The sequence below is a fragment of the Quercus lobata genome, chromosome 6, assembly GCF_001633185.2.
Source record: "Quercus lobata isolate SW786 chromosome 6, ValleyOak3.0 Primary Assembly, whole genome shotgun sequence".
NCBI classification, from domain to species: Eukaryota; Viridiplantae; Streptophyta; class Magnoliopsida; order Fagales; family Fagaceae; genus Quercus; species Quercus lobata.
The window spans coordinates 36,065,207-36,077,253 of record NC_044909.1 but is presented as its reverse complement, the minus strand read 5'-3'; the positions used below and the strand labels follow the sequence as shown (position 1 = coordinate 36,077,253).

The window sequence follows — 12,047 nt, the reverse complement described above, 5'->3', positions numbered from 1 at the left end:
GGCCAGCAATTTAAAACCAAATCCACAACACTTATATATACTCAGTACCTTGCCGAATCTCTAATTAAAGAAGCTGAAGCAGACAACAAGATTGTAGCCATCCATGCAGCAATGGGTGGTGGGACTGGTCTCAATTATTTCCAGAAGTTTCCAAATCGCTGCTTTAATGTGGGGATCGCTGAGCAACATGCTGTGACATTTGCAGCTGGTTTGGCCACAGAGGGCCTCAAGCCATTCTGTGCTATCTACTCGTCATTCCTGCAACGCGGGTATGACCAGGTGAGGTGATAATATAACAGTAGACAAAATTGACAAGGATTGGTTTTCTTTTTAAATTTTTATTGTGTTTTCAGACTTTCATTGCAGAATTTCAAACTAATATTTTACGATGGGAATGAAGGTGGTACATGATGTAGATCTTCAAAAACTACCAGTCCGCTTCGCAATGGATTGAGCTGGTTTGGTTGGTGCAGATGGAGCCACCCATTGTGGAGCATTTGATATTACATACATGGCTTGCTTGCCTAACATGGTGGTCATGGCTCCGTCTGATGAAGCTGAACTGATGCACATGGTTGCCACAGCAGCAGTCATAGATGACAGACCCAGCTGCTTTAGGTTTCCAAGAGGCAATGGTATTGGAGCAGTTCTTCCGTTTAATAACAAGGGAACACCTCTTGAGGTTAGCTTAAATAACCATTTAACATATAAAAGAGAGCTTACTTAAAAAACAAATAAATTAACCGTTTTTAATTTTACAAATATTGAATAGATTGGAAAGGGCAGAATACTGTTGGAAGGATGCAGAGTTGCTCTTTTGGGATATGGTTCTATGGTTCAACAATGCCTGCAAGCAGCAAATATTCTGAAAAGCAGAGACATATCTGTGACAGTGGCTGATGCAAGATTTTGTAAACCTTTGGACACAGATCTCATCAAGCAATTGGCTAATGGACATGAAGTCCTAATTACAGTGGAAGAGGGTTCAATTGGAGGTTTTGGATCTCATGTATCACACTACCTAAGCTTAACCGGTATTCTAGATGGACCCCTCAAGGTAATTTCCGTCAATGTTAGATACTTCAAACTCCCTATCAAGGTTTTGGAGTAAAGCTTTGTTGTTACTGTTGTTTTATTTTTATTTTTTTCTAGTTCTAATTTTTTTAGAGCTTTCTTTGCAGTTGAGAGCAATGGTGCTTCCTGATAGATATATTGACCATGGATCACCACAAGATCAGATTGAGGAAGTTGGGCTCTCCGCAAGGCATATCTCATTAACAATCTTACCTCTCTTGGGAAGGCCAAAAGAAGCTCTTCAGTTAAAGTGACGCATGGAATGAAGCTCCTGTCTTGAGAGTTGTAAAAATTTCCAAACCTCCTTCTCTCTCTCAAAGAGAGAGAGAGAGAGAGTTAAAAGTTATTGAGATCATTAGAAGGAATGATTTTAGGTCTCTCGGTGGAGGAGCTTGTGAAAATCCAACTCAGTGTAACTTGTTTAGGTCATAATGTACTTTTTTTTTTTTTTTTTGTTTCTGTTTGTTATTTAACAGATGGAACATATGAAGTTACATAAAGATCATTTACAATCACACAATTAACTGTAGTCTAGATTAAACATTAGTTTGGGTCCTAAACTGTTTCCAATACGGAGAAACACATCCATGTACACCAATCATTGGCTAGTAGCTTACAATTTTCCTGAGAATCAATTAATAAGTTCCAAAATGAACTACTTGGTGGATCGGCCAACCATCCAAATCGTAGGCATATCTACAGACTAAATAGTAGAAATGGCTACATGTCAACAGTAGGGCCAGGATTGAGAAAGTGATGAGGACATCATTAATCAATTCATCACTGGTCTACATAGAAAAACATAAAATTTCTAGAATGAGGAATCCCTTCACGTCACCAACAACCACCTCATCACAAATTAGTGGATGACTTCTGTGCGAGGATGACTTTGTCCATTCAGAGGTCTAATTGTATATTTGTTTTTGGTTCATAAATTTGAAGTATTTAGCTTGTAATGAGGCTACTATTTTGTTTTCTGTTTTACTTTTCAAAGAATATGATTTTAACATTTGGGGCTATCAATGAATTAAACTTCATAAGGGCAAAATGTGACTTTTTGAACCATAAGTTGGCAAATTAAATGCAGCCAAATGTCATTAAATAATGGATGAAAAATTCTAACATAGCTAATAGTGATATAAAAAAATTATTTTTTTATGTCATCTAAGTTGACATGTGGTTGCCACATGTTCTTTAAAAATTAAAAAAAAAAAAAAATTAAAAAAAACCCTCAACTAAACAAAGATTTAGGCCAAATTTTGAAACCTCTTCTCTTCTCAAACCCAATCAAATCCTAAACCATTGACAATTATTCACATATGGTTTGGCATCAGCTTATAAGCTCAATTTTTAGTTTTTATATACAGCTTTTTAAAAACTCATTTTAAAATAAATAAAATTAAGATACAAGTATATTTTAGCATATTTTCAACCAAAAAAATTTTAATATCTTTTAATTCAAACTCTTCTGAATGTTACAAATTCTTTTCAACAACTGAACAGCAGGTTCTAATCCAATTGAGCAAGGTTCAAATATTAAACGTAATGCAAGAAGCAGCATAAACACACACACTCAAAGAGAACTTACCTTCTTGTAAGCCCAAAACTAGAACTCTTTTCCGCAACTCACTGTGAAAAAGGTTTAGCAACATCAACCAATGACTTAGAAATTGAAAGTCAGAAAACTATAAGGAGTAGTAAAGTCACCAAATTTAACAAAGCAATCCAGTCAAGAACAATACTGATTTAGAGGATTATTCCTAAAACATGCTAATTGAACCTTCCTTTAGCATCCAAATCAACGAGGGTTCTCAACTAAGCTAAGAGGAGTATCCAAAACCCAAAAATCAAGTCAAACTCAAAAATTCAAATCCAAATCAAACCCAAGCATCCAAATCAAACCCTCACCCAAAATTTACCAAAACCCCTCTAAAAAAAAAAGCCCAAATACATCATCATCGAAAACCCAAGAGAGATGAGAGAAGAGAAGTAACCACTGGAGTGGCAGCTTCTTGTGACGGAACTCAGTGACTGTCCATGGAGGTCAGCCATGATTTGCCATGACTGGGGCAAGAGAGAGCCCGCTAGATTTAGCCATGGCTTGAAGTTCAAGCTTGTATGAGGAAAGGTGGGGGAGTTCAAGTGTGTATGAGGAAAGAAGGTGGCTGGCACTTGAGGGGGGTTTTTTTTTTTTTTTTTTTTTTTTTTTTAAGTTTACTACATGTGGCATTACACATGGCATCTTAGGTGGCATAAAAATAATTTTTTATTTTAGCTGTTAACCACTTCAACATTTACCCTCCATCACTAAACAGTAGAAACTATTTTGACACAATACCAAAAGATTAAGGCTAAACTTACACATTTAGAACATTAGGAACAAAATTGACAGTGTAAACGTTAAGAACCCAAATGGAAATTTATCCTAAATTATTTCATCTGATAATGAAGTATTCAGCGAGTTAAACCTTACCCATAATCAGTGAGTTAAACCTTACCCATACCCTGGTGAATCATGTAAATGAGGCCTTATCTCTCTTACAACATTGTTCATAAGCAGTCAAGAGTATAATAACTCTATCAAGCAGACGAATATAGCCCAAAAAGTAAAAAACCAAACAAGAATAAACACTCGGTTTAATATAATCATAAAAGTACATATATGCAATGGTGAGTCCGATTACACGTTAGGATGCCCTCATCTAGGTCAGTATTAAACCTTGTTAGCAAACCTGTTGCTAAGAGTAAGATCAGTCTAATTCACAAGTTAAAAAATGTATGTATATATATATATATATAAAAACAAAAACAAAAAAAACTGGTATTTTGTTTTAGCCTTCAAGTAAAATCTACAAGGAGGTATCTCCTGTACCCGCTCCTTAGAGTAGGCACAGGAGATTATTACTGGAAATCTACACAGAAGTATGTTAAACGCACAGGGACCCGCTCCTCCTAAATGACTGTTAACGTGAGCAACAAAGTCTAACCATCTGCCATTAACTTGATGATCAAATGTGATAAGACTAATGCTATGGTGTTCTCCCTGCACTTTGGATGAAGGCTTGAAGCAAGCTCTGGGCCATAAGGGTTTTATCAGGTGTCCCTGATATAACAACCCTCCCCTTTCCTTCGCCAGGACGAGGATCATGCACTTCAACTTTTGCACCTGAAATCTGATTCAGATTACCAAATGATAATTGATACCATGAACAAATTTGATAACTTCAGGAGGGGTAGGGGGAAAAATAGCAACTGTAGAATTGCAAGTCAAAGATTTAACAAACTGCAAGGATTAGTACAGTGTGTATAAAATGCTTTTATGTTTGTATGTGGATACATATATGCATGTCTATGCCTGTATGCATGCAGACTCAATTTTTCTTTTCCCCCTTTGTCTTATCGACTTATTCACAGTACCAAAAATGAAGATGAGGCAGTCTATTTGAATCAAGAAGTCACATCAGAGAGCATCTGCAACTTGTCTTCATACCAAAATGCTGCTATGTTTATAACTTACAAACGTTCTTCCACTGTTTTAAAAACTGTATTATGATATCAGATCTTTCCATAAACTCTTTTAAGGTTTCAATTCATTTCCTTAATCTACATTATCTCTTGAAATCACATAATTTTTCCATATAATCACTATATTGATGAGACCTTAACAGCACCATTAATTGAGAATAAGGTGAGAAGATGCAGGCAAAAATGGTTTTCTCATAGATTTAACAATCACCACTCTGAAGCAGTTGTTCACAAATTATAATAGTGTTTATAATAACACTATAAAAAAGAATATAAAACTACACAGGATTAATAACTAAGCATTGGTCTAAATGTAATATTTAAATCACCATCCAAATTTAAAACCAGCACAGAGAAAGTAAACCTTATTTAACTGTTTAGGATAAGCTACTTGTCCTAAACATTATTTAACTTCCAACTTTGTTTCGCATGCTAATTTATGATAATTCTCATATAGCTTTTTTCAAAGAAGAGAAGAAAGTTTTCTGGCCACCAATTGACCAAACCAAGCTATTCTATTCACAAGATGATATGGCATATAACAGTATACAACACAGTCACAGTCATAATTCCTTTTATTAGTTTAGTTAATTACCTGTATTATGCGATCCAAATTGCTCCCATCTTCACCGTAAACAGAGCTAAAGACATGTTCAGAAATCAAAATCTCCACGCTTGTATTTGCCACAGTAGTAAGATTGTGTCCACTGCATGAAGGGGGGAGAAAACACAATGTTTGAGAGGGCAGATATTTGCAGCTAAATAGGTCTTGAAGAAGGTTCAATCTTTTAATTTTATATCAAAGGTGATTAATTTAATTGATAGCACCAAATACATCACTGTTAAAATGAAAAGAATTTGCATATAAGGAGGTCAGGTTAAGCATTTGATGGATTTTGGATCAACCCATTGCATTTTACCAAGAGGAAAAGGTGTCAAGCTTGGACTTCAAATATTTGGATGAGGATACAGAATACTGAGGACTACTGCTGTGGCACCAAAATCCATGGTTTAACCTTAAATGATTAAGTCCTCCACAAATCCTTAAGCACCAAACCCAATTTAAGAATCCTTCATGAATCTATCAAGAAACCTAATTTAGTGCTAAATTTCTAAAGATCCTGCATCAATATCATAACAGAACTAGTACTAGCCCATGCAAATGCAGGGATTAAACAAAATCATATTTAAACTAATGAAAATTCAATACTATAATTATATTTGAACAATAAAATAGAAAGTAAAAGTGTAAAACTAACACAAATTACTTTTAGATTACGTGGCGCAAGCACATTGTGTAAGATCAAGTTTTCATCTTTTGTTTTTTAGATAGGTAAGAATAACTTTATTGAAAAGAGGCTACTTCATAAAAAAAGACACAAAGTAGCCTAAATTAAGATCAAGTTTTTATCAAAACCAATAATTACAACAGATTATTAAAATAACTGAAAACAAATAATAAAACTCCTTTTAATTTTTGAAATTGGTAATTAATTTTAAACCATATCAGTGTTTCATATTTTTTTAACACTGGTAATACTAATTCACTTAGAATAAACTATATTAATAATTTTTATGTACTTAGATTGCAATATATGGAAAAGGCATATTGTATGATGCGTGATACTTATGTTGAACCAAACATTACAAGCCTGACATGTAAAAAAGACAACATTTTTTTTATTAAGATAAAAATTATGATAGATTATTAAAAATAATAAATAATAAAATTTCTTTTAAATTTTAATTAATTTACGAATTTTAGTATTTTTATAGTGCATTTTGGCTAGGTATAATATGTTGATCCACTCAGTGCCGATGCATGTGAGATCCAAATTTTATTATTAAAATAAATAATTTTTTTTCAATTATTTACAAACTTTTAGAATCCAAAAGCTTTCAATTAAATAGGACTAAAACAAAGTACATGGAATGTAAGTTTAATAAATATAAAACAAAAATAGATAAAGTGGTTATAAGAATCAAAGAGATACCAAAAGGCAAGAGCTTTTGATATCTTGAATAAAAAATTTGCAAAGTGGAGAGATTCAAAAAATAAGAGCAGGGTGGATGAAGTAGAGAAACGCATCAAGAATACCGTGTGATTGTAAATATGCCTATTAAGTTAAAGGAAAAGATTTATAAGGCTGCTTTATGACCAATTATGCTCAATGAGTGTAGTTGAAATGAAAATGTTAAGATAGAAAAGTGGAAATATATGAAAAGATATGATTCAAAAAATGAGGAAATTTACTTAAAGACAGAAGCATCCTTTTATTGATGAAAAGATGAGGGATAAATGGCTTGAGATGGTTTGTTCATGTTCTGAGGAGAGAGATTAATGCATTAGTGAATTGATTCGGATTGGAAAAAAAAAAAAAATGGAATATAAAAAATAACATTAATAGAAGTAGTAAGAAAAGACATGTCTATTTAAGAAGCAGCAGAGAGTGTGACTTCAAATATAATAGAAAGACGAAAAACAATACATGTGGCCAACCCAGACTAATTTTTTAAGGATCCATTGCCGACCCCAACAATTTAGAACTAAGATTTTGTTGTTGTTTTTGTTTTGGTAAAAAAATTTGAATATACTCACTCATTAAAAAGTGTTAAATATTGTTTTTGTCCCTAAAGTTTGTATGAATTTCATTTTTTTGTCCCTAAACTAAAAAAAATAATAATAAAAAAATATTTGTTGCTCCAAAACCTTTTAAAGGGTTTTTTTTTTTCAATAGTTTATAGGTGAAAAATAAGAATTATATAGTCTAGGGATGGAAAAAATATATTTTTTAAAGTTTAAGTACAAAAAGTGTAAAGTTTTTAATAGCTTAGGGACAAAAAAAAAAAAATAACTTTTATAGTTTACAGACCAAAAAAAAATTTAATGCAAATTTTAGGGACGAAAACAATATTTTTAGCTAAAAACAGCCTTTTTATTATAAGGGAAAAATAATTTTTTTTTTAAAAGGGAGAAGGCGGATAGTTGGCACAATCACACTAAAATAGTCTGTTCTCCTTTATTAGAACAATCAGTGTTCAATTCTGTTGAACCCCAATTGTTGTAATTATCAAATTTAATCAAAAAACTAAATTGCTAATTATTACATAATCCCACACTCTCATAATGTGTACTAGAGGTCTTATGATTTCACATAGAATTTTTTTTTTCTTTCAAGTTATGTGTTTATAAAAGTTTTAGTGACATCTTATGCAAATTTCTGTTACTTTTAGTTAATAGTGACTTAATGAGAGCACAAATTAGAACAATTTTAAAAGGTTCATATTTTTACTTGATACTTTTTAAAATTTAGGGTTGAATTTAAAACTACTTCAAATTACATAAGAATTATATAATTTACCCGTCTTTAACAAAGAGTAGCCATTTGCCGTAGAGAAGGTAGTCACTTCACACAACTATGGTTTCTAAGAGTCCAACTCTCTTTATATTGCATATAATATGATGTGTATGCAATGATATCTCACCACTCCCTTACTCCAGAAAAAATAAAAAGAAAATATCAATAGTCTGTCACGAAATACTGACCTCCCAAGCTGTAAATCCTCGCCAAATGTTCTCAAGCCACTTCCACTATCTGAGATTGCTGTTGTTTGTCCTCTTCCCAAGGTCTGCATTTATATCCACCCTCAACATTAAGGCCCTTGGAGCAAACTACATATTTTTGAAGAATTTGGAGAAAGAGATGACAACTACAAAACAAATAGGGGGGGAGTTTGACCTTTGGGAATGGCAACCTTGATGGAGAAAGAGCACCTATATTGTGAGGAACAGGATCATTTCTCAGAGGGTCCACAATCAATCTCATATACGGGTACTTTGCTCTTACTGCCTTGCGCACCTCACCCGGCAAAAGATTATCCCTTAGACTACAAGTGACTTGAAACAGAGCATCCTGTACAATTCTATATTCACCTGTAATCTGCACAAATTACAGGTTTTCATTTCAGCATTAATTAGGCTAGCAGGTGGCACCATAAGTTTGCTATGAGTTGAATTTAGAAATAAGAACATATAGTCCTCCCTAAATGCTTGACAAGTTGCCTACAAGACATAATGTTCCATTCTTTATGGCAATTAGAGTCAAAGTTTTGTTGTATAACATCTCACATGTACAAAAATCTAGCACAGTGGTGCATTTTTTCTTTTTAAAAAAATCATTATGCATCTAACGATTATAATACCTCACTGGATAAACATGAAGCTAATCACACCTGTACTACTACATCATTCCCTGAAGCACAATTCCGAATGTGGTCCCCATCCAGTATCCGTATATCAGCACCAGTGAGTCCTCTCATTTCTGAAAGCACCTCACCTTCATTGCCACCCAAACAACCAACTGAGTCCGATGCAACTAGAAGCTTTGCAGTTACAGGTCTTCCCTGACTCCAGCCTGATGGATACCTTTCAACAATTCCCTCAATAATTCTACTGAATACAAGAGCTACAGCCTTTTGTGCAGGAGAGTAGCATGATTCAATGTTCTACAACAGATTAAGTCACACACATATCAATCATAAATAAGACTGTGAGTATGTGCATACATGTGGTTTGCGTGCTATAAAGATAAAACTACAAACCTCCCACGCAGATATGGTAACCACACGCTCACGGGACTCAGTTAAAGGAGCTGCAAACATTATAGAAGCGCCAGCTTCGTTCTGCATAGCTCTGACTATAGTTCCTTTTTTGCCAATCACATAACCAGCTGCATTATTAGAACAGAGCATTCTGAATATAACTTCTTGTTTATCGTTCATTTCTTGGGCCGAAACTGCATCAGGCGACCAAGTATTTCCATTCCAATAACTGTTTTCACCAGGCAAAGCTGGCAACAATGTACTAAGATTTGGGAAAAACTCATCAGGAGAGACTCCAGAAGAAGAGCCTCCAATAGGTCTATTTAAGGGGGTTGGGGTTTTGTCTTGGAGACTGGTAGAAACATCAATCAGTGCTTTCTTCACAGCCAAAATGCCACCAACAATCTGACCTCACAGTATACACAAATTCTCAGAAGACGGCTCTTTTAAAATTTTCTAAATACAAATATAATCAAATTCAAAACCCCCCAGAAAAAGCAAATAATCTAGCCGTAGCAAATGATAAATTGAATATTCGTCACAAATAAGTTTTTTTTTTTGTTTTTCTTTTTTAGAAGAAGACAGAATTTCATTAATATTAACTCAGCTACATTCAGCTAAAAAACACATCCTCCATCTACACTAATAAATCACTGACACGTCTTGAAAAATGGCATCAATTTTGCCAAAAGAGGCAAAATTGATAGTCATAGACAATTAATCATGGAGATTAATATATATATACAATATTTGATCTAGACAGTAAATCCTACAATCAACTAACCCCACCTGCCAAAACTTATTTACCCTGACAGGATAAGCAGTTTATGGACACGTCTCTCGAGGAGATTAATATGTATATATAGAACATTAAATACGATATTTTAATAAATTAAAATTAATTTTAAAAAAAGAAGGGGTGTGAGCTGACCTGAATCAATTGGTGGTCGTTAGCGGTGGAATGTGGGTGGGCCCGCAAGATTCTGATAAACTTAGCACCGCTATCACTCTTCACTCTTTTAATGTTCTTCCCACCTTTTCCCATCACGGCGCCAATCTGAGAAGTGTGCGCCAACAATCTACAACACACCTCCCCACCCATGGCACCACCCTCGCTCAGTGCTAACGCTTCCCATACACTAAGCATCGCCTCCTGAGCGCTCGACACGTCTCGCACCTCCTCGCCGCCGTGCAGCAAGGCGATCCTCCTGTCCACGGCGCCCGATCCCGCCACGCTCACCACCCGTTGGTCCGATCCCGGAGCCGGCAGCTCGCAGTGGATCCGGGTGCCCGTTTCGCGCTGGATGTGCGACACGACGGCTCCGTCGTTTCCGATGATTCCGCGGCCGGGGGAGTCGGGGATGAGGACCAGGAAGGACACCTGTCCAGGTGCCAGCTTCGTCGCCGGCCGCCTCGGGCGGTTGCGATTGAACGAGTCGTCGGCGTCGTTGGGGTAGGTTGAAACCGGTGGAGCGTAAATCGGATCATCCATATTTAGAGAGAGAGAGAGAGAGAGAGAGAGAAGACTTCGTAAACGTTAGTTAGAAGGAGAGTGCGCCAAAGCGCACGACGGAAGTAGCGAATAATCGCCTCAAAGGAAGGACCGAGTCTAATATAAAAATAAAATTAAAAATAAATGAAATGAAATGAGCTGAAAGCAAAGCAAAACAACCCAAATTCCTTTCACTGTTTGGACGCAGAAATAAGCAACGTTTTTTTTCTTTTTCTTTTTTTTCTTTTTTTGGGGGATTTGCTTAGGTTTTTTTTTTTTTTTTTTTTTAGGAGTTTTGATTACTTACCTTAAAAGGAATTTGGGATACCTTTAATTATCCTTTTTTTTTCAAAAATATTGTTTTTCCAATATTTTTAGTGATAGTGATAAGTTATTATTTGTGTGTTTAAGACTATTTAACTTTTATCTACAACTTTTTAAAATTTTATTCTCTTATATTTTTTCTTTTAAGAAAAATAAAAAAATTTCTCTCTATTCCAACCTACAAATATACTTTAGTACGTTTTTAACAAAAAATTAAACAAATTATTCCCAAAAAGACATTCAAAATAAAATAAAATAAAAATTATTTGATTTGCGTGAAAAATGAATCATTAATTAAATAAGAAATTGTGTTTTTCTACCATAAAGTTATCTCATCAATTACACTTCATCCTTGAATGATTGAAACTCACGATTCACCTCCAATTTATATATAAGAGTTTGCTCAAAAAAGTAAGGATTCTCTTCAATTCACATAGTGAAATCAACAATGCCTAAAGCATATTTAGCTAGTAAATGGACTGGTCTATTACCCTACCTATGTACAAGAATAGTCCACCCGGCGAAAGTCCTTCTAGATAGCATGCATTCCTAGAATAACTGGCTCCACTATAAATGGAGGGGTGGAAGTTTCACAAAGAGCTTGGTGTATAATGATGGAGTCTCCCTCAAGAATGAACTTTTGGAACCATTTGATTGAGCTCATCAACTTCTCCTCTTAAAGTTAAAAAGACAAAAATACCCATCTACATCTCTGTTTGTTTACCAATGATACTTAGGGGTGTTGGGAGGACAAACACCTCAAGGAACTTTCTTGAGTAATTAATATAACATATAGATACACACTTTAACTCGGCCTAAGCCTGATGGGTATGTGCTCAATTATGTTATATTAACCACTCATTCATCTCATCTTTATTCAATGTGGGACTTCACTCACACGTGTAACCCAACAACCTCCCCCTCACGTGTGAGTCTCTACCTCTTTGTAGGCTTCAAAACCTCTTTGTGGGCCATGAACAAGTCCTACTCACTCCCTCTTGCCTAATGGGCCTTTCATTTCATCAACGCA

At 34.9% G+C, this 12,047-nt stretch overlaps 1 protein-coding gene across 2 annotated transcripts; it reads right to left on the bottom strand.

Annotated features, from left to right (window-relative positions):
- Positions 1–3,713: 3,713 nt before the first annotated feature.
- On the bottom strand, positions 3,714–10,834 carry LOC115995270 (KH domain-containing protein HEN4-like). 2 transcript variants are annotated; one of them, XM_031119773.1, is made up of 7 exons: positions 10,133–10,834; positions 9,202–9,606; positions 8,833–9,105; positions 8,340–8,540; positions 8,147–8,229; positions 5,195–5,306; positions 3,714–4,240 (listed from the first exon to the last, which is right to left on the bottom strand). In XM_031119773.1, exons 1-7 carry the CDS (start codon positions 10,691–10,693, stop codon positions 3,842–3,844), a joined length of 2,034 nt encoding a protein of 677 aa, XP_030975633.1. In that variant the 5' UTR covers positions 10,694–10,834; the 3' UTR covers positions 3,714–3,841. The 2 variants fall into 2 exon arrangements, with proteins under 2 accessions (XP_030975633.1, XP_030975634.1); XM_031119774.1 differs by having other exon boundaries at positions 3,881–4,247.
- Between the last annotated feature and the right edge of the window lie 1,213 nt (positions 10,835–12,047).

Bases quoted from the DNA above. Each gene is read 5' to 3' on its own strand.
- LOC115995270 (XM_031119773.1), bottom strand. From the start codon at position 10,693: ATGGATGATCCGATTTACGCTCCACCGGTTTCAACCTACCCCAACGAC. The intron at 9,607-10,132 runs GTCAGCTCACAC...CTGTGAGGTCAG, and splicing joins ACGACCACCAATTGATTCAG to ATTGTTGGTGGCATTTTGGC. The intron at 9,106-9,201 runs GTTTGTAGTTTT...AATCTGTTGTAG, and splicing joins TTACCATATCTGCGTGGGAG to AACATTGAATCATGCTACTC.